Source organism: Sebastes fasciatus, chromosome 11 (assembly GCF_043250625.1).
Source record: "Sebastes fasciatus isolate fSebFas1 chromosome 11, fSebFas1.pri, whole genome shotgun sequence".
NCBI classification, from domain to species: Eukaryota; Metazoa; Chordata; class Actinopteri; order Perciformes; family Sebastidae; genus Sebastes; species Sebastes fasciatus.
This window is the reverse complement of record NC_133805.1, coordinates 12,839,838-12,862,271: the sequence shown is the minus strand read 5'-3', so window position 1 is coordinate 12,862,271 and position 22,434 is coordinate 12,839,838. Positions and strand designations below refer to the sequence as shown.

At 37.2% G+C, this 22,434-nt stretch overlaps 2 protein-coding genes across 2 annotated transcripts; one reads left to right on the top strand and one right to left on the bottom strand.

Moving 5' to 3' along the window:
* Nucleotides 1-39: 39 nt before the first annotated feature.
* rpap2 (RNA polymerase II associated protein 2) lies at nucleotides 40-13,614 on the bottom strand. The gene is made up of 12 exons (XM_074650772.1): nucleotides 13,486-13,614; nucleotides 10,172-10,217; nucleotides 8,978-9,092; nucleotides 7,955-8,053; nucleotides 7,775-7,840; nucleotides 7,582-7,670; nucleotides 7,435-7,470; nucleotides 6,125-7,271; nucleotides 5,835-5,941; nucleotides 5,446-5,526; nucleotides 3,626-3,694; nucleotides 40-325 (listed from the first exon to the last, which is right to left on the bottom strand). Exons 1-12 carry the CDS (start codon nucleotides 13,538-13,540, stop codon nucleotides 181-183), a joined length of 2,055 nt encoding a protein of 684 aa, XP_074506873.1. The 5' UTR covers nucleotides 13,541-13,614; the 3' UTR covers nucleotides 40-180.
* A 786-nt stretch (nucleotides 13,615-14,400) lies between these two features.
* On the top strand, nucleotides 14,401-21,905 carry glmna (glomulin, FKBP associated protein a). The gene is made up of 19 exons (XM_074650766.1): nucleotides 14,401-14,479; nucleotides 16,180-16,265; nucleotides 16,776-16,901; nucleotides 16,986-17,099; nucleotides 17,217-17,325; nucleotides 17,416-17,698; nucleotides 17,795-17,894; nucleotides 18,070-18,251; nucleotides 18,434-18,487; nucleotides 18,900-18,930; nucleotides 19,293-19,382; nucleotides 19,474-19,515; nucleotides 19,712-19,785; nucleotides 19,863-19,947; nucleotides 20,064-20,173; nucleotides 20,823-20,886; nucleotides 21,101-21,236; nucleotides 21,365-21,435; nucleotides 21,533-21,905. The coding sequence occupies exons 2-19, from the start codon at nucleotides 16,227-16,229 to the stop codon at nucleotides 21,620-21,622; spliced, it is 1,800 nt and encodes a 599-aa protein (XP_074506867.1). The 5' UTR covers nucleotides 14,401-14,479; nucleotides 16,180-16,226; the 3' UTR covers nucleotides 21,623-21,905.
* Nucleotides 21,906-22,434: the final 529 nt, after the last annotated feature.

The window sequence follows — 22,434 nt, the reverse complement described above, 5'->3', positions numbered from 1 at the left end:
TATTCTAGATAAGGATTAAACACACACGATAAAATGAGCTTTTCTTTCAAAAGTTATTACAACCAACTTTATTTGTGGAAAACAAACATTATATTGATATATATATATATATATCATTCAGTCAGTGATCCTGAGCGTAAATTTATTATTCATATGTCCATGTCTGGTTGTGTGTGTGTGTCAGGGTGCCGGGGTTTTAAACAGCCGGACCAAGTTCAGAAGGTCCAGCTCCTGCAGGCCGAGCTCCTCCATCAGTGAGTTCAAATACTTGGCTGATGCCGGCGTCTCAAAGGCTTCTCGCACCACCGGAGACACCGCCGACAACCTGAAACACGAAAGTATACACAAGTATTACACACACGCTGACCCCAGGTTATCGTTGTTACTCATTCCTGTAACCCAAAGCCCAAGATGACGTCTTCAAATGTCTTGTTTTGTCCACAACTCAAAGATATTCAGTTTACTGTCATAGAGGAGTAAAGAAACCAGAAAATATTCACATTTAAGAAGCTGGAATCAGAGAATCTTGTCTTTTTTTCTTAAAAAATGACTCAAACCGATTAATTGATTATCAAAATAGTTGGCAACTAATTTAATAGTTGACAACTAATCAATTAATCGATTAAATAAACCTCTGCTCACTGCTTACATGTGTTTACATGCACATACCGGTTTTGAATCTTATTCAGGATATGACGTTTACATCATGGAACATGAGAAACCTGGTTATTCATCGCTCTGTACACAGGATCATAACAGTGTCCATGTTTCTGATTGCCAGTCGTGTCTTGATTCCTGAACGTCTCAGCCTCTTATTTCTCTATGAACAGAGAATAAGGTGTTAACATGTCACAGTATCCTGGTAGTAGTGGAGTACTCCAGCTGGAATATCCAGGTTTCTGAAACCAGGGTATGATATTAATGTGCAACCAGGATACTCCAAAAAAAAGATCAAAACCAGGAAACCTGTGGCTAGAGATGTCTTCGACCAAAGAAATCCTCTGTCGACTAACAGTGGTGCGATTTTGTCGACTAATCGATTAGTTGATTTAATCGACAGAAGTGTAAAATTGAGTTTCTCCACAAAGAATCACACAAAAGCACCACTTTAAATCTTGTGTTTACCAGAGATATGCTCATAAGTTTCTTAGAAATAAGTCATTCAGGATGAAAAAAAGCATAAAAATAACTAATTGACTAAAAGAAATCTTGGTCGACTGAGACCAAAACGACCAGTTAGTCGACTAATCGACTACTTGTTGGCATGCAAACACACTCCAGGATGACCCAAATCATCCAGTAAGATCTAAACTTCATGTAAAAACCTGATCTATTTTCAATCTTAGCTAGGTGTGCCTAATAAACTGGCATCTGAGCGTCATCACGCCTGCAGTAACGTGGAATCTGTACAGAAACTGTGTCATAATCTATCAAATCAGCACAGACCAAAGAGTGTTTAGCTCCGGCTCTAAATCCACTCTTTGCAACCTTCCACCTGATCCCCGTCACCTCTCTAACCCCCCGTCCCTCCTCCGTCCCTCCCCCTCTGCCTGTCCCGTCTACCTGTGTGGAGGTGCACTGCTGGTTAATCTCCGGTTCACCCCAGGGTCTAGTGTTGCAGGGGGGGTTATCCATTATTCAGCCGGCCTGAACAATAAGAGGCCAGACCAGCTCCACAGCTGCCACGCAAGCAGATATAGATGAGGCAGCACCACCAAATTATTCATGATGGAGGAATGGAAGGACGGAGACGCTTGAAGTTAAATGGGAACTAATGAAATCATAGAGTGCCAGTGGGACATGTGACAAAGAGGAGAAACGTTCCTGGAAGAAGGGCCGATTAGCAAAGACGGATAAAATAAAAGCTGTCACGATGATAAGCCGTCGCGTGGCTCGTCATGTAACCATTCACAGTATGTAAGAAATACAGGTTATGAAGCTGTTCATCAGTTAGATAAAATCAGTGGTTTTAAACATTTATCTCTCAACATCACCTACAATCAGGTCAGAACCACAGCGCACAGATAACGCACATCTTGTCTCTTTTTCCGGAAAATGTTTTATCACAACTCAAAAGATTACTGAGCTGTAAGATGTCAAATCTATTTGACTCTAACCAGAGATATTTCATACAACCTAAACTACCCCTACTTTTCAGAGATTTAGCTGTAAAACTCTAAATCAATATCGCTTTTGCAACCTAATCATTTTTATGTGAGGAAAGAGTTTGCAAGTCACAGGGCTCCCTTGCTTTAAGAGTTATAGATTTATAACTCAAGCTGCACAACACATGCTGTATTCTTTTGTTAAGTTCGAGAGAGCTCACAATGTAAGTTATGATACTGATGCAAACTGACCTCAGGGCCTCTGAGGGGAGTCATAAATCTGAGTCAGCCGGGCACCAGGTGAAAGTTTTCCCAGACGGGTCAATTTTAAGTGCTAATTTTGCTTAAATATATACAGAGGAACTCTGTGTGTGTGTTTAACTTGAAAGTGTAACAGGGCTGTTTGTGTGTGCTCTTCTGTCCTGGATCACGGATCTAGAGAGAGAGGGGCAATCAGGTGGAGATAAGGCCATGAGGCGTCCGTGTGTACTTAGGCGGGAGCAGCACGGATCTGTCCATGAACTGCCAGCAACACACACACACATACACACACGCAGAGACCATATGGCACGGGATAAAATAATGCCACCCCGTATAGCGTCCTGTCAAAAGCAACATGAAGCTTTAGGCTGAAAGTGAATCCGAGTCACAGTTGGGACTTGTTTTCTTCTTTGAATGAAGAACAGAAGCTTTGATTTTTATTTGAGCATTAATCTGTTAATGCAACAGCAGATTTTAGCATAACATTAATATAATGTCAGCTTTAGTTCCAATATGTAAAAATGTTTTTCACCCGATCAAGTCTTTCTTCTTTAAAAATTAAAAGAAAATATATATTGGATAGATATCTAATCTATCTATCTGCTGTTTATGTCAGCTTCATTTATATCACTACTTTATAACCTCAAACTGATGTAAAAAAAACATACTTTGTTTATGTATTCACACACACACACGCAAACGCCCAGGCGGTGAAGAACAGTGGTTCCCAGTTTGCTGACTGGGTGTATTTCCTGGGAAATGATGGGCCTTGATTTCATATCTTTATTCTCTTTCACTTACTCTCCTCTAGAGCTGGAACAATTAATTGATTAAATCGATTAGTTGTCGACTATTACATTAATCGTCAACTATTTTGATAATTGATTAATTGGTTTGAGTAATTTTTTAAGAAAAAAAAAGTCTAAATTCTCTGATTCCAGCTTCTTAAATGTGAATATTTTCTGGTTTCTTTACTCCTCTATGACAGTAAACTGAATATCTTTGAGTTGTGGACAAAACAAAACATTTGAGCACGTCATCTCGGGCTTTGGGAAACACTGATTGACATTTTCTGACATTTTCTAGACCAAACAACTGATTGGTTAATCGAGAAAATAGTTAATCAACAATGAAAATAATTGTTAGTTGCAGCCGTACTCTCCTCTACAACTAAGGAGCAGACCGTCCAGCTGTCAGGGTGCATCCTCTTACCCCTGAAGTAACACATTCACATACAGACACACACTCCGTAAACTTACAGATGGAGAAGCACGACGGCTAAGAGGGTCCACTCTGGAGTTTTGTGGATGATGTTTGTGTTGGTGAACCTGTGGTGTTAAGAAAAAAACAGAGTGAGCAACAGGTCAGTCATAACTTACAGTTTATTTGTGTTGCAGATCAATCTAACCACAGAACATATGTGAACATACACATAACTCTAGGTAGGAGCAACAGTCTCCATAGGCAGGTGTCAAAAATCACCTGATTCTGCCGATAAGTAAACTGGGAAAACAAAACGTGCACAAGGCCGGCCCGACCGCCACAAACACCGCCCGTAATAGAGCAGTGATGTATGTCTCTGTGACAGCGCTGTGTACAGCCTTTGGTTTGAGCCTCTTGTCAGCGGGGCCTCTGACAGCAGAAAAGAGAATTCCTGGAAGCAGGACTCTGGAGGTGTTACTTACTCACCACACAGTGATTTAATAGCACTCCTGTTGAAAACATCCCAACCAGCCAATGGGAGCACAGAGTTCTTCTATGGCAGGAAATGGTCAATTCTGGTGCAAGTTTTAAGGATTTTTTATTAAACCGCTATACTGACTATTACTGGGCAAGAAAAATATTTATTACATTTCTATTATGTAACAAATGCCACGTTAAAATGTTATAATGTTCCGATTAAAAACACACACAATAACAAAGGGCACAAATTAAAGACCTTGGTCCACCACACAAGTGTTTTCCCTTATTTTGTCTTATTATGGTGCCTTCGAATGGGGTCGTGTTTACGAGAAGAGTCCATATAAACGCACCCCTCATGTCGTATTCACGGACTTGTAAGCTTCTGAAAGCTCAGAGTTCTCGAGTTGTGACGTGTTTGTTGACATTGTGAGAAAAGGCGGAGGACATGGAAGTAAATTTTTTAGTGCATAATAAGTGAATATATTGTAATTTTAGTCGTATATAGTTTTTCTTGGTAATTTTATAATATGTCTGACGAAAATGTTGATATTTCCAACGTTCTTATCTTTTTCCTCAGAATAAAGACATAATTAATGTTATTAACTTCAGCTGCGCTTGTCCTGCTATGACATAAAAAAACATCCATAGAGGGTTGATATAACACTCCTGTTGTTGTTCATGCCTTCCTGTAGGAGGCACCAGAGGTCTTCATCAACTCTTCCAACAATGTTGTGGAATGTAAATAAAATCTGTTTGTTAATTACAAGTTTAACGCTCTAATTTCTCTGAGAATATTACACTGATTTTGGGAAGATGGATGTTTTTGTTGCTGCTTGCAGAGAGTTCACAGATCACACTGGATGGCAGATTTGTTTTCTCAAGAAAAAACAATACTCACTCTGGAGAAATAAACTGTATATACATCTCAATGATGCATGAGTTTCAGTGGGCAAAATGTTGCAATAAGAATAAAGCCTATATGTGCAATATGTTGTGTTAGGGACATGACAGAATCCCCAAATAACTTCAGAAAGCACAGGTGTACCTTACAAATTTGCAGCTATAAGGTTGGGGTACATCCCCATGCCATGAATATAACAGGATGTCTCTACACAGTGCAGAAATGTTGTCATTATGTTGCATGCAGAATATTGTCTCTAGTACTGTACCTTTAAATGTGTTGATGTGAAACGTGATGCCCTGTCAACACAGTGTTTTTTGTCTTCTCAAGACGTTAAAATTACAGTTAAAAAGACAATTTTGTGACACATTTTAGGCCTCGTCAGTGCGCTAAAATTATCAGACCACAAAGAAAGTGTGTGTTTGAAACTGTGTGACCTTATGCAAGCAGACCTGCAGAGAAGAGTGTGTATCTGTGTGTGTCTGCTGCACTGACCTGAATGTCTTGACCAGGTTGTTCAGGTCAGTGGAGACGTCGCTCATGGTGAGACGCAGAGGACCGACGATGTTTCTGAGGCTGCAACACGACACAGAGACAAAAACATCAGGGACAAAGAGAGACAACTACAACAGAAAAAATATAATTTTTACTGCCAATACATTTGTGCTGTTAAGGGGAGCTAGAATATAATTGTAAAGGATACAATAAATACTGAGCGTGTGAATTTAAGTATATCCGTGTAGTGTTCATAAAACCAATACATAGTCCTGTAACAGCATGACACGACCAGAGTCCAGCAGCTTGATAACAGTTTGCCAACACATGTTAATAAGCACGCTCAGGTAAAGCACACAGCTGAAAGAGACACACACACACACACACACCAGCTGGTGAGCTTCTCCACTGTGATTCTTTTCTGGATGAGGTGCTGAGCGTGAGAGTCAACGAGCGGCAGAGCTGGGTCCTTTGTGCTCTGGTCCTGGACTGTCACCTGGTGGGAGATCAGACGAGATGTGTGAGTGTTGGAGAGCAAACCTCAGTACATACACACACTTACAACCGTCCCAATCACATCTGTTTACACAATATATTTCCTTTATAGTGCCTCCATGTGGCCATTGACTCTTACAACAAGGCCCTTCATTCACAACCCTCCTCTTTTTTCCTCACTCACCTTGTTTCCCTGCGGCTCCTCTACCTCCTCAGGTAGAATCCAGGTCCCCTTATAAAACTCCCTGATTCTCAGGTCCAGCTGCTGAGTCTCCTGCTGCAGCGTCCGGTAGTCTGGAGCTGCGGCAGACGGTTGCTTCTGCACCCCGGCATCGACCCCTTCTGCATCCTCATCGGTCACCTCATCCTCAAAGTCGTCTTCATCCAGCTCCTCCACCTCTTTTTCTTCTTTAACATCAGTGAAAGGCGAGCTGAGTGAATGTTCGACACCATACAGGAACTTCAGGGTCTCGTCGGTGCTCCAGTCCTTCAACGTTCTTCTCAGGCACTCGAGGAGATTCAGCCGAAAGGAGTCAGGTTTTGCTCCAGCAGTGTGGTTCTTGAGTAGATCTCGTAGCCCCGCTGCCCCTCTCTTGCTCATACCCACCTGGGTGATGTTGAGGCCCGGCTGGCTAGTCGATGCCGCGTCGTGGCCGTCCTGATTCGTGTTGATCGAGGTTGAAGAGAGTTTGCTTTCTGTCGAGCTGTTTGAGTCTTCACATGGTGGAGAAGTGAGTAGATGTGTGTGTTCTGCTTGTGTGGCTGTTGAGTCAACAGGCGGCGGAGCAGAGTGAGTGACTGTCTCAGATAAATTGTACAAATTCAGCTTAGCTGTAGCCTCTTCCAGGCTGGATTCGCATGGCAGGCCTTTCTCCTCTGGCGCCTGCTCTCCGTTAGGTTTGTCTGTGTTGAATGCGTGCAGCCTCTTTTCAGCGTCAGTTCCAACTTCTGTTTCACAAGGAAGTGACTCCTGTTGATTCTCATCTTCTCTCATTTTCCCCTCGCTCTCTGCGCCCCGACTTTGACGACCCTCAGCCTCCTTTTCACCTCCATCTCTCCTCTGTTTCTTTCGCCTCTCCATCTTCCCTCGATCCCCTTTCGTGTCTCCATCTGTGCGTTTAGGCAGGTCGCCCCAGTGCACCCTGGGTCCCTGCCGCTGGGAAACCACGCTGGAGACAAAGTCCTGCTCCTGTTCAGTGTCGCTGCTTTCACTGTGGCCGAGGCCGGCTGCAGCAGAACCCTGCTGAGAGCTGTGAGGGTCCTCCGGGTTCTCGACGTCGTCCTCTTCGAGACGCCTCTCCAACAGTCTCACCTCCTCACCAGAACTCCCGCTGGAAACACATGGGATCCACTGAATTAGTCCGTCTATTATAAAACCTGTATTACATTTAAGACACTAAACACCTACATTTTTTAAATATATCCATTAGATGGTTGAATCAGCTCTAAAAATAGATATCTAATATGTTAGTATTAACAATATTCATTACGTACCCATTTCCTTTCTTCATTAATATAATTTCTGGAGGACTGTCAGTGAGAAAGAAAGTAAACACACAGTCTTAATATGTAGAAGATTATAATATTCAATGATCAGTTCATAGTTGTGATTTAGGACAGAGACGGGAACAGCACACATACCTCTCATGCTGCCTGAGCCAAAGAGGTGTATTCGAGATTTGTAGCTCAAACTCTCTGGAAGCTTTGTAGCAGAAGTTACTACAATAACACTAATCACAAGAGAGACACAAAAATAATCTTTATTTTCACTGTTTCTTCAAAAACAAATGTATAAAATATTTATTATTAAAAATCACCACATAGCAGCTCTTACCTTGCGCTCCGTGATGTCGTACACCTTATTGGTTTTAGTAGAAATTTTAAACTTTTGAGTTGGGATCTATAAAACGAACAGAAGCACAGGGTCAGATTAGAAGCATAAAACAAAAGCGACACAATGACGTTTATTACTTGTATAGGAGTGTAAAGACTGTGCAAAAAAGGATGATCTTACCTTGCCCAGTTTTTTTGAACATATGGGATAACCACACAGTTTAGCAATGAATCTCTCCTCCACAGTATCTTTGTAATTAGCAGGAACGATAAACCTCGCCTGTGAGGAAAGGAGAAAATAAGAATCTGAGCGTATTTGTTTTAATGGTATTCTAATGCTTGGTCAATTAAAACATAGCAAATGTGATCATTTTAACACCTGGCGCCGAGACCTCGACGCAGACACAAAAAGAACAGGCTACACCTGGAACCAGCTGGAGAGAAAGGCCCAGGATAGAGATGGGTGGAGAAGACTTGTCGACAGCCTATTCCCCAAGAGGGGTAAAAAGCCTAAGATGTGATAATTTACTGCCTTCCACCATGACGCAACAAATATTTATCTTGAAATGCCTGTCACTGATTGAGCAAAAAAACCTTACATATCAGTATGTGACAGGGGAAATTACTTGTAGGCTGACAAGTAAATGATCCTTAATATAAGTTAGTCTCGATAAACGGTTGACATGTGAACTGAAAAAAAAGTATTAGGGCCACATTGAGGAAAAAAATAAATCTGAGATTCCGAGATTAAAGTTATAATATTATAAAGTAGTAATTTTACGTGTTATTTTCTTTTCTAAGTTTTGACTTTATTCTCGTAATATTATGACTTTATTCTCGTTTTATTACGTAATTTTTTTCCCCTCTATGTGACCCTAATACTCCGTAGTACATTGTCTCGTTGGCCCTCACTGCATTAGACTTATATACTATATACTTAGACTATAAACTGTGTAACCTTCATCACAATGCTCAAATGTTTTGCGGCTCCAGACAGATTTTTTTTTGTTGTTTTGCCTAAAATGGTTCTTTTGATAGTAAAGGTTGCTGACCCCTGACGTAGGCATAACTCTCCCAAGACTTCAATCCATGGACAATTTCAAAGCTTGTGCCATGTCTAGCTGATGTTAAGACACTTTAGGGGTGAACTGTGAGCTGAGGCTTCTGCTGGTCTGCTGCTAAAGTGAACTCAGGTGATACATACACAGTCAACCAGGAAGTCTTCAGCCACACTGTCCTCCAGGAGACGCTCCACCACCTTCAGGGCTATCTGCTCCAGGTCCAACTTCTCCCTTAACTTCTCCATCACTATCTCCCTCCTGACACAAGATGGTAAACACACACATTAGAAGTCTTGTTACTATTGTTGTTATTATTAATAATAATAAAGTCAAAACAGTTCTATGTTAGAGAGTCACAAAGCATTCGAAAACAACATATTGAAGTTTTTATATAAGTGCCTATAAAACAGATTTGGGGCTTAAAGTAATTTCAAGAATATATAGAGGACTTCAGGATGCTGAAATAGCAAGAACCACTTACGTGAAACAAAAATGGGAACGCAAAACTAATAGCTGCATTCCAGAAGAAGTTTGGTTACAATATTGTGAATTTCAATGGAAGATATCGAGCTCAACCTTATGGAGAGCGTTTGGCTGGAAGACTGTTAGTAGATTTTTTATTACACCTGCTCAGAAGTCTCATCATTCAGGCTCTTCCAGCTGCTGGAGGAACTGTGGCTCCCAGGTATCTAACCACTATCACTGTCCAAAAGTAAATTCTTTTTGGCCTAAGATTTACACAGAATTAGTTACTATATTTGGTACAAACATAGTTTTTAAGTGGGACGAACTCCTGTTTGGTCTTCTACTTTCAACATCTACAAATATTAAAAGAAAATACTTATTTGGAATATTGAGTGTAGCTGCTAGAAAAGCAATTACTAAGAAATGGCTTAAACCAGATTACCCCATCATTGGAGAACTGGTATGATGTAAATCATGAAATATTTGTAATGGAAAGAATTACTTTCTCAATGAGGCTTCAAGAAACTAAATTTGAGGAAATTTGGAAGGAGTGCAAAAAGTATATTTCCCCAAAAAACGCCCTTCTTTTGTTTAATTTTTCTTTTTTTTCTAAATGTAATTATTTGTAATTATTATTATGAATTATTTTATCTTATTTCACATGAAAACACCCCATGTTCTATCTGTGTTTTCTATAATTTAATTGTAAAAAGTGGAAAAGTTGGTTCACTTCATGTTTGTATCTAATTAAGTATGTTTATGTAAATGTCTGAGTAAAACAAAATAAAGGAAAAACAAAATGAAAAATAAATAAAAATAGTAAAGTCAAGTAACAGGAATGTCATCCAGTCAAAATAAGCCTTTTTTCACACCTTCTCGCTTCTTCTTCAGCAGTCGGTTCTTTGACGCCTTTCCCATCTGCCACACAAACATAGTTACAGGATTAAAAAGACTGTAATATGACTGTTAAATGTTTCCCACTGAAGATACAGATACAGTATGATATAGATACAGTGTGATATAGATACAGTATGATATAGATATAGTATGATATAGATACAGTATGATATAGATACAGTGTGATATAGATACAGTGTGATAGAGATACAGTATGATATAGATACAGTATGATATAGATATAGTATGATATAGATACAGTGTGATATAGATACAGTGTGATAGAGATACAGTATGATATAGATAGTGTGATAGAGATACAGTATGATATAGATACAGTGTGATATAGATACAGTATGATATAGATACAGTGTGATATAGATACAGTATGATATAGATATAGTATGATATAGATACAGTATGATATAGATATAGTATGATATAGATACAGTGTGATATAGATACAGTGTGGTATAGATACAGTATGATATAGATACAGTGTGATATAGATACAGTGTGATAGAGATACAGTATGATATAGATACACTATGATATAGATAGAGTATGATATAGATACAGTGTGATATAGATACAGTATGATATAGATACAGTGTGGTATAGATACAGTATGATATAGATACAGTGATATAGATATAGTGTGATATAGATACAGTATGATATAGATACAGTGTGATATAGATACAGTATAATATAGATATAGTATGATATAGATACAGTGTGATATAGATAAAGTATGATATAGATACAGTATGATGTAGATACAGTATGATATAGATACAGTGTGATATAGATACAGTGTGATATAGATATAGTATGATATAGATACAGTGTGATATAGATACAGTGTGGTATAGATACAGTATGATATAGATACAGTGTGATATAGATACAGTGTGATATAGATATAGTATGATATAGATACAGTGTGATATAGATACAGTGTGATATAGATACAGTGTGATATAGATACAGTGTGGTATAGATACAGTATGATATAGATACAGTGTGATATAGATACAGTGTGATATAGATACAGTATAGTATATAGTATGATATAGATACAGTGTGATATAGATAAAGTATGATATAGATACAGTATGATATACAGTGTGATATAGATACAGTGTGATATAGATATAGTATGATATAGATACAGTATGGTATAGATATAGTATGATATAGATACAGTATGGTATAGATATAGTATGGTATAGATACAGTATGGTATAGATATAGTATGATATAGATACAGTATGATATAGATATAGTATGATATAGATATAGTATGGTATAGATATAGTATGGTATAGATATAGTATGATATAGATATAGTATGGTATAGATATAGTATGGTATAGATAGAGTATGATATAGATATAGTATGATATAGATATAGTATGGTATAGATATAGTATGGTATAGATAGAGTATGATATAGATACAGTGTGATATAGATACAGTATGATATATAGTATGATATAGATATAGTATGGTATAGATATAGTATGGTATAGATATAGTATGGTATAGATATAGTATGATATAGATATAGTATGATATAGATATAGTATGGTATAGATATAGTATGGTATAGATAGAGTATGATATAGATACAGTGTGATATAGATACAGTATGATATAGATATAGTATGATATAGATACAGTATGGTATAGATATAGTATGATATAGATACAGTATGGTATAGATATAGTATGATATAGATATAGTATGGTATAGATATAGTATGGTATAGATATAGTATGGTATAGATAGAGTATGATATAGATACAGTGTGATATAGATACAGTATGATATAGATATAGTATGATATAGATAGAGTATGGTATAGATATAGTATGATATAGATATAGTATGGTATAGATATAGTATGATATAGATATAGTATGGTATAGATAGAGTATGATATAGATACAGTGTGATATAGATACAGTATGATATAGATATAGTATGATATAGATATAGTATGGTATAGATACAGTATGGTATATAGTATGATATAGATATAGTATGGTATAGATATAGTATGATATAGATACAGTATGATATAGATATAGTATGATATAGATATAGTATGGTATAGATATAGTATGATATAGATACAGTATGATATAGATATAGTATGATATAGATATAGTATGGTATAGATAGAGTATGATATAGATACAGTGTGATATAGATACAGTATGATATAGATATAGTATGATATAGAATGATATAGATAGAGTATGGTATAGATATAGTATGATATAGATATAGTATGGTATAGATATAGTATGATATAGATACAGTATGATATAGATACAGTATGGTATAGATATAGTATGATATAGATATAGTATGGTATAGATAGAGTATGATATAGATACAGTGTGATATAGATACAGTATGATATAGATACAGTATGATATAGATATAGTATGATATAGATACAGTGTGATATAGATATAGTATGATATAGATATAGTATGATATAGATATAGTATGGTATAGATAGAGTATGATATAGATATAGTATGATATAGATATAGTATGATATAGATATAGTATGGTATAGATAGAGTATGATATAGATATAGTATGATATAGATATAGTATGGTATAGATAGAGTATGATATAGATACAGTATGATATAGATATAGTATGATATAGATACAGTATGATATAGATACAGTGTGATATAGATATAGTATGATATAGATATAGTATGATATAGATATAGTATGGTATAGATAGAGTATGATATAGATATAGTATGGTATAGATAGAGTATGATATAGATATAGTATGATATAGATATAGTATGATATAGATACAGTATGATATAGATACAGTATGATATAGATAGTGTGATATAGATATAGTATGGTATAGATATAGTATGATATAGATACAGTATGATATAGATACAGTATGATATAGATATAGTATGATATAGATACAGTATGATATAGATACAGTATGATATAGATACAGTATGATATAGATATAGTATGATATAGATACAGTATGATATAGATATAGTATGATATAGATACAGTATGATATAGATATAGTATGATATAGATATAGTATGGTATAGATAGAGTATAGTCACTGTATCTGTGGAAACCTGCCAACTTCACAATATACCTGTGTAAAATACCATTAAAACATGCTTAAACTCCTTCATGGCGACTGTTAGGCTTTAAACATATTCAGAAGAACTTAATATTGATAATAAAGAACATATTTTAATGTAAACTAACCTTTTTTAGATGTTTTACCGGAGACTCCGCTCCGACTTCTCTCCTCCGTCGCCATGATGTTTCTCTTCTTCTTCTTCTTTGGTGTTTATTGGCGGTTGGTAAACCAGCTTATAGGTGCATTACCGCCACCTGCTGGACTACTGCAGTGTGGAGCAGGAGATAAGCAGAAACAATAAAATACAAATTATAATAATAAAATAAAGAAATAAATAAAGAAATAAAATAAACAATATAATAAAATTAATAAGTATTAACAATAATAAAAATAATAATACTACTAATACTAATTAAATTCTCTCCATTATTCCTGTTGCCCTGAAGTAATTAATTAGAAGATTGTGTACTTTCTTAGATGTCTTTCCTAGCAGATTCCCCATTGTAATATTTCCATCATCTACTCCTGATAGCAATTACCTTTTTTCTTTGTCATATTTTTTTAATTTTTTTTTAATTATTATTACTTAAAAATGACAGTATACATAGTAACAGCAGAAAACATTAAAAACATTTACATACAGAAGAAGCATAGCGAAAACATAAACAAAGAGCTATGCCAAACATAAAAGGACAACAGAAATGAAACAAAACCAGCATAAAATAAAAAAAAACACAATAAAAAAAATAAAACAAATAAAATAAATAATAACAAAAAAAAAAGACCACGCGAGAGTAAGACAATAATTTCACTTAAAAACATTAAAGATATTTCATAAATTCATTGTTTTCATTGCTTTTTTTGTTTTGTGAGGAAGAAATTGTTGACAGATATAATTCCATTTCTTTCATAAATACAAAGAAATTAATTTTTTTTGGGTAAATTTACACTTGTGAATGTGGAACTTCGCGAGAATTAAAATTAAATTAATAAGAAAAAGTACTTAAATTCAACTTTGACTTATGACGTATTTCCTCCTACGGCAAGCCCAAACGGACAGAACCAGCGGTTAGCATGGTAGTTTCCACCGGGCTGTTTGGGGACATGTAGTTATCTAAGGTGGGTATCTATTTACTCTGGCTATTATTAACCTGTTTATCACTTCTATACTTAGCAACAGTGCGCACTGTTTGTGACTGTGTTTTGACAGCTAATATAGCAGAATAACATGTTTATTATAACTGATAATTCACCTAACTACACACTAGCATCCGTCTCTCCTGTTTACACCAGACTGTCCAGTTACTACTGCACAGCAGGGCTTATACCTGACCTTAACCTGCATTTACATGATGAATCAACTCATGTACAGCTGTCAGAGTAGATACTGAGATAGATATATATGTGGATAGAAAGATAGATAGATGTATAGATAGATAGATAGATAGATAGATATATGTATAGATAGATAGATAGATAGATAGATAGATATAGATATATGTATAGATAGATAGATAGATAGATAGATAGATAGATAGATAGATATAGATATATGTATAGATAGATAGATAGATAGATATAGATATATGTATAGATAGATAGATAGATAGATATAGATAGATAGATAGATAGATAGATAGCTATATGGATAGATAGATAGATGTATAGATAGATAGATAGATAGATAGATAGATAGATAGATAGATAGATAGATATAGATAGATAGATAGATAGATAGATAGCTATATGGATAGATAGATAGATGTATAGATAGATAGATAGATAGATAGATAGATAGATAGCTATATGGATAGATAGATAGATGTATAGATAGATAGATAGATAGATAGATAGATAGATAGATAGATAGATAGATAGATAGATAGATAGATAGCTATATGGATAGATAGATAGATGTATAGATAGATAGATAGCTATATGGATAGATAGATAGATGTATAGATAGATAGATAGATAGATAGATAGATAGATAGATAGATAGATAGATAGATAGATAGATAGATAGATAGATAGATAGATAGATAGATAGCTATATGGATAGATAGATAGATGTATAGATAGATAAATAGATAGATAGATAGATAGATAGATAGATAGATAGATAGATAGCTATATGGATAGATAGATAGATAGATAGATAGATAGATAGATAGATAGATAGATAGATAGATAGATAGATAGATAGATGAATAGAAAGATAGATAGATAGATAGATAGATAGATAGATAGATAGATGAATAGAAAGATAGATAGATAGATAGATAGATAGATAGATAGATAGATAGATGAATAGAAAGATAGATAGATAGATAGATAGATAGATAGATAGATAGATGAATAGAAAGATAGATAGATAGATAGAAAGATAGTAACTTTATTGATCCTGAGGGAAATTCAAGTTTCCAGCATCACAGTTCCATAGTGCAAAACATGTTAGTAAAAAGTTAGTAGTACAAAGTACAAAAAAATATACCAGATATGAAAATACAAGGAGATAAAGAAAACTGTTAAAAGTGAATATAGTGCAGGGTAACAGCTGTGATACACGACTATTAAAAAAGTGAATATAGTGCAGAAGAGACTGTTAAAAATGAGTATAGTGCAGGGTAACTCCAGTAGCTTAGTCTAAAGTGCACTGTGTGCATTATTATCTGTCCTGCAGACCGTCCTCCCTAGAGAGGTGTTGTACAGTTTGATGGCTCGGGGGGACAAAGGATTTCCTGAGTCCACTTGTCTTATTATCAAGTTAATATGGTGTGTGTATTATTTTGACATGAAGTGTCCTGTTTGTTTTGAAGGACTTGTGTGCGTGTGAAGATAAACCACCAACCTGAAGACAGCAGGGATGGCTCTGGAGCAGCTCAGTGATGTGGTCCAGAGATGTGTGAGTCCTCTGGGGGGGATGGAGGGGGGTTCAGTTATACAATATCCACAAACCTCCACATTTCATCATCATGTCTGGGTTCTCCACTGACTTTTTATTCAGTGCAATGACTTAATATACTCAGTAATCTGAATGTATTTATACAGTGAACAATAGTGGAACCTTCTACTTTACACACACAGGTCACTGTGTTGATACTGTCTATACTACATTCAATTAAGAGAGCCTTAATATCTTAAATGACATTTCAATAATGATTAAAAGACTGTGGGGCTGCTACTAACAATTATATCCATTAATGACTGATTTGTTGATTGTTTCTTGATTAACCGTAAATAAATAAAATGTCAGATATTGTGACAAATACCAGATCCTAAAGTGACGTCCTCAGTTTGCTTATGTCCAATCAACAGTACAAAACCCCAAATAAATATACAATGACAAAAAAGTAGCAGGCATTTCTGCCTTCGCTGCAATAAAACGTCTATATTTTGTCTTTCTTTCACACAGCAAGCCCTCCCTGATGACGGCTACACCACCGAGGACCACGACGTGTTCACGATTTCTGGGCGGACCTGCATCGAGGAGGGAAACAGTGCACAGGTCCTCAGTATTGTCCTGGATGAAAAGAATCAGGTACTCAAAGCTGACCCATCGTTTTGCACGTTGTGTTGCACATTTTGTACTGCATGAACACTCATCTATTTACTCTTCCTGTAGGACATAGTGAGATGTATGGGCTGGAATCTGCTGCCTCCACTGATCCAGGTTCTGCTGAAGAAAGAAAACGAGAAGTTCTCTCAATGCCTCGCCATTTTCAACCACCTGCTACAGGTCTGTTCAAGATTGGATTATAATATATAAGATACAACATTAGTTATAATTTGATGTGATCCACTGACTAATCTAGCAGTGTGTAGATGCTGAGTGTCTTGAGTTTTGGTTCTCCAGACCTGCAGACCCAAAGAGCTGCTGATCGGCCTGTTGGAGCAGCTGGAGCAGGATGACCCCGACACCATCGCAGAGAGCCTCCATCTGCTGTTGAACCCTCTACAGAAAGGTTAAGAACATTTCTACGAATGTGTACTCCAATATACTGACATCACATGTCAACTCAAATGGAGCCATTTCATCTGTGTCATCCTCTCAGTGTTGCTGTGTCTGGGCGTCCGTAAGGCGTCGTCACTCGGCATGACCCTGTCCTCCGTGCTGGACCAGGTGGCCAAACTGCCTCTACCTTACACCAAGGAGCAAGAGGAGGACGACGTCTTCTCGCTTTGTCGCTGCTGCGCTGATCTGATGGACTTTGTCAAGCCTTTTGTCCACGAGGCCAGGCAAAACATCCTGAACAGCGAGGCGCAAAATGAGAACAAGATGGCGGGTGACCAGGGCAGGGTGAAAGAGGACGAGCTGCGGACAGAACTGCTGAAGTTGTGAGTGATAAATTTGAAATTCACAACTCCGACTTGCATCTAAAATATCTGTAGTATGATGCCGAGGTTGACTCCTTGTGTTTTTCTGTTCTGCAGCTGTATGAAGACACTGAGTCACCCTCTGTTGGAGGTGCAACTCAAGGATCCAGACACTCTGGCCGTGTCTCCCCTCAGGACTTTTGCCACAGAGATTTTGGTACGTCACCGTAATATTCTGGAAAGAGCTGCTGTCCTGTAACTGCAGCGTAAATGTTGTGATGGGTGCTGCAAATTTGACTATTTTCTACAGTAATATGTCAGTGAAACTCCCAATTTGTATTACTCCGTCAGATATTATGTTAATGGTGAGTCTGTTTCTGTGTTTTGTACAGAACACCCTCGGTGCTGTCGGAGAGTCCGTCCCCAGTCTTGTGTTCCAGCCTCTGTTGAAGAGAAAACAGGTTCCAGGCTTTCTGGAGGAGGAGGTGCGTTACCCGAAAGAGTCTTTGGCCAGCCTGGCTCACCTGGTGTTTGTCCATCACCTGGCCGCTGATACTTTCCCCAGTGTTTTCAGGTAAGATAGAAAAAAATATCTATAATTATGAAGCAATGGGACACTGATAAACTGTATGAGTTTCTTCAAACGTGGCTAGAAAATTAGCGCTGGACAATACTGCTGATGATTTATACTGTTTTATATTCAGAATTTAAACGTATTGTTAATCCATCCCGACTCAACTCTGTGTTTGTTTACAGCCCCGTGTTCAGTCTCCGGTGTAATATGGAGCACATTTGCCTCCTCTTGTCCAGGTGAATACATGATGACACTATGTTATTGTATCTTTTCTGTTAGCAGTGTTGATGTCAGTTGGCTGTAATAAAACAACATGTAAAACACAGTTTGGCAAACACTGCATTTGTGGTAGTTCATCAGTCAAATTGAGTTTTTAAGCAGCTGCTGATATCTCAAAACTCAAAATTTTAAATGGAAAAAGTAAGTAAGAGCATTTTCCTTACTTAATCTTAAAGTTTACGTGACATATTGGCCATTGAAACCTTATATAATAACTCATGATGTTCTTTTTATGTAGCCACCACTTACACACCATGAACCCACATATATCTAACTGCTGACTTGGATCTACCGGTTATTTTTTGGTTTGTTTTGTGTATTTTAGCTGAACCCTTCATAACTTATTTTTAAATTATATTTTATTGACAGAACTGAGGAGTCCAGGATTCAGAAAGGACTGGTGAGTCAAACTGAAACATTGAATTAGAGATGAGTTTTTTGTTTTGTTTTTTTCATTTTTGCAACATGCTGTAGATTTGTATTGTGGTTTACAAATATTTCTCAGGTGATATAGATCGTTTCAACGGAATTGCATTACCAGGCAACAGCTTGGGTCCATGTTTACTTCCTGTCAGCTTATATCATTCACAAACACTGCAACAGGAAATAAACTGGGACACATTTGGAATGTTTACGTTGTGAAACAGAAACAACCTACAAGACTTTTCCAGCTGTTATGAAGAACTCTCTCGTAAACTGAACCTGTTTATTTTAGAGCTTTTTGTAGTTTGACGTTCGGTACCTGTGTTCACCGTCACACAGGAGCTGTATGAGAAGAGTCTGGTGCGCGTGGAGGACGGCGGTCTGTCGGCAGATCTGCTGGAGATCAAATCCTTCCTCACAGTCCCTCAGGTGAACACAGTCATCTATACAAACCTCAGATTTTACTCACATTGTGATGCTTTACTGATGCTCAGTTATCAATTTCACCGTTTGTTTTCAGAACTTGGTGAAGGTCATGACGTTGTGTCCGAGCCATGATTTGGTAAGTCTTCACATTAGTAGATAATTTAGCAATTTGGTGCAAAACGTAACATGCATTACGTAACATAATGGACACAATTACTTTTCTACTTCTGCATTTATTGTAGCTTTGAAATTAAGTCTCATTTTATTTGCATCTATTATTCTTTAAATTTTTGAAAATAGATATATTTACATATTTGCTTCCTTGTCAACAGAGAACCAGAGGTCTGAAGGTGTTGCAGCTGAGCATCGACAAGTTTGACACTGAAGCCAAGTACAACTTTTTCAAGTAAGTTCACCTTTCTTCCAGCAATGTCTCTTTCTGTTCCACCTTTCAGCGTATTGACTTTTACTGTCTTGTTTCAGATACATGCTGCAAACCAGCAAGCACTCAGGAGTCGAAGGCTACGTCATCAAAAACATCAAGAATCAGATCGACATTGCCCTGCAGGTGAGATGGCATGTTCAATTTCATAGTAGCTCTTTAAGCTAAATAACAGTGTTTTAATTTAAAATCCCTAAAACAAAACCAAGTAAAAGTCTGTCTTTGTCTCCGTGTGTCCTCAGCCAGGTAACAGTAACCTCTGGTTCGAGGGAGCTCACCTGCTGCCTTTGCTGCGTAAAGTTCTCAGTCTGCCAGACGGCCCAGAGACCGACCTCCTGAACTACCTGGACAGGTATTTTTTCTATGTCCCTTATCTTGCTCAGGGGACTGGAACCTATCCCAGCATGCATTAGAGCAAGAGGCAGGGTACATGAATAAGTTACCAGTCTATCAGAGTACTAACAGCTAACAGATAATAAAGAAACACATCACAGCTAAAGTGAGCTTCTCTCTCTTGACTGCATGATTTGGAGTTAATGTGCATTGCTTAATTAATGTGAACTAAAGTAGGTTTTAAAAAGGCAGCCTAGGATTCAAAAAAATATGTTGGAGTTAAAAACAAATGTCCTTAAATGGATGAATGATTTTAGCCTAATTTTTCCTCTTGCACTTAAAACATACGGAAAAACATTTCTTAATTATTAGCTATTGATTACCATGCATATATCCACATAATTTTTTCCAAAAACTAAAATGAACTTACATTTTTAATGTCTGCTATTGGCGTTGTACAATCTGGTGCGATGAGTAGCTCTCGGACACTTTAATTTTGTCAAATTAGCACTCAGGAAAAAAGGTTGGAGACCTCTGGACTAAACGATCCCAACTCAGGGTCCATGTACTATCTGTTTCTGGAGCTTTCAACCGTATTGCATGATCTTATTCAGAAAAATCTGAAGTGAACCGTGAGTCAGGATTGTTTTTGTGTTGCTTTTAAACAGAATCATGGAGTCTCTGAACCTGCTGCGGTACCTCATCATCAGAGACAAAGTGACGCAGAACCAGGTGAGTGTTGATCCGATCCAGTAAATATCAGGGAACCTTTCAAGCCAAAAAGACCAACATCATAAATCATCATCATTTTCTGCAATTAAGTTACTTTCCTTTATCTCAAGAGGGCAGAACGACAACTAAACCTCCACCCACGTGTTTCTGATCTCCATGGTGCGTCAGTTAACTCCACTCATCTTGTTTTTCTCTTGCTGTTTTGATGTTGCAGACAGGGATCTGGACAGAGCTGTATAAAATAGAAGATACGTTCCTGAAGCCGCTGCGTGTTGGAGTGAACATGTCGAGAGCTCACTACGAGAGGGAGCTCCACGACACCATGGAGACCAAGAAGGGCAAGGCCAAAGGTCAGACCAACACTCGCTTGTTTCAGTTCCACCTTTCTCAAACCACTCACTGACTTTTTTTTGCAAAGATTCTCAGAATAACAGCTTTTAAAATTATAATAGAACACATGAATGTGTGTTTTCCACAGAAGCGTCTGTGGTTTCTGTGTCCGTCGGCGACGAGAAGCTGCCCGGCATGACATCAGAGTCACAGATTCAGGTCGGTGAAGTTCATGATGACGATCCCGATTGTTTGTTTGTACAGCGCTAACAAAGAGCAGCGATGACCTGATTGAATTCCAACATGTCTTTTTCAGGCTCTGCACTCGGCGCTGCACACGTTCGACATGATCGAGAGTGTGTTGGTGCGAATAGAGGAACTCACCGAGGTGAAGGAAAGTCTTTAGACTGAGCCCACGAGTTTTACTACCAGAGGGCTTCATCGTCTCCGAGCCAACCGGGCAAACAAACAACTCCTTCAACTGTTCTGTTGATGTATTTTGTTTAAAAAGTAAAAAAGAGCAGCATCAGTCATGGTTACATTATTTCAAAGGGTTTACAAATCATGATTTTTTTTTTACATGTTTCAAGTTGTTTTCAGCAGGTCTGCTACATGTAGGTACAAGACCTCCAAAAATGTCTGAAAATTTGTATTGCTTCTGTAATAAATTCTCAAATTCTTGTGTTAAAGTGCTGTACCGTTTGTTTTTTGTATTTTCTGTGGCATGGTTAATTATGGATATGGTTATCTGAAATGTGCCTGCAGAGTAATTGTAATGTTAGAATTCACACCTCAGTAATAATAACAAGGCTATTAGTAGAAAAGAGTAATACAAGTTTTATCAACTATTTGAGTAATTATAGTGATGATGAATAATAATTTTATTTACCTCTCAGATTTCACAGTGTGAGACGAGCCTCCCCAGGGGGGAATATTACATAAGTTATCAAAAGATTACATAGGATAATGTGTGTGTGTGATTTGGTTACAGAGATAGCTCAGAGATACAGTAGTTTTGGGGAATTTTTCCCACTTTCCCAGAGTCAGAAACTAATAAATGCCTCAGGACAGACCTTTGTTTATGTATTTGATGTAGTCTGAAGTTATGTCAGACAGCGATATTGGGCTATCTTGGCTCAGTTGTTTAGTGTCTATGGGATCAAATAACATAATCATGATCCCACAGAGTGAAACTAAGCATATAAACTACAGGGTGAG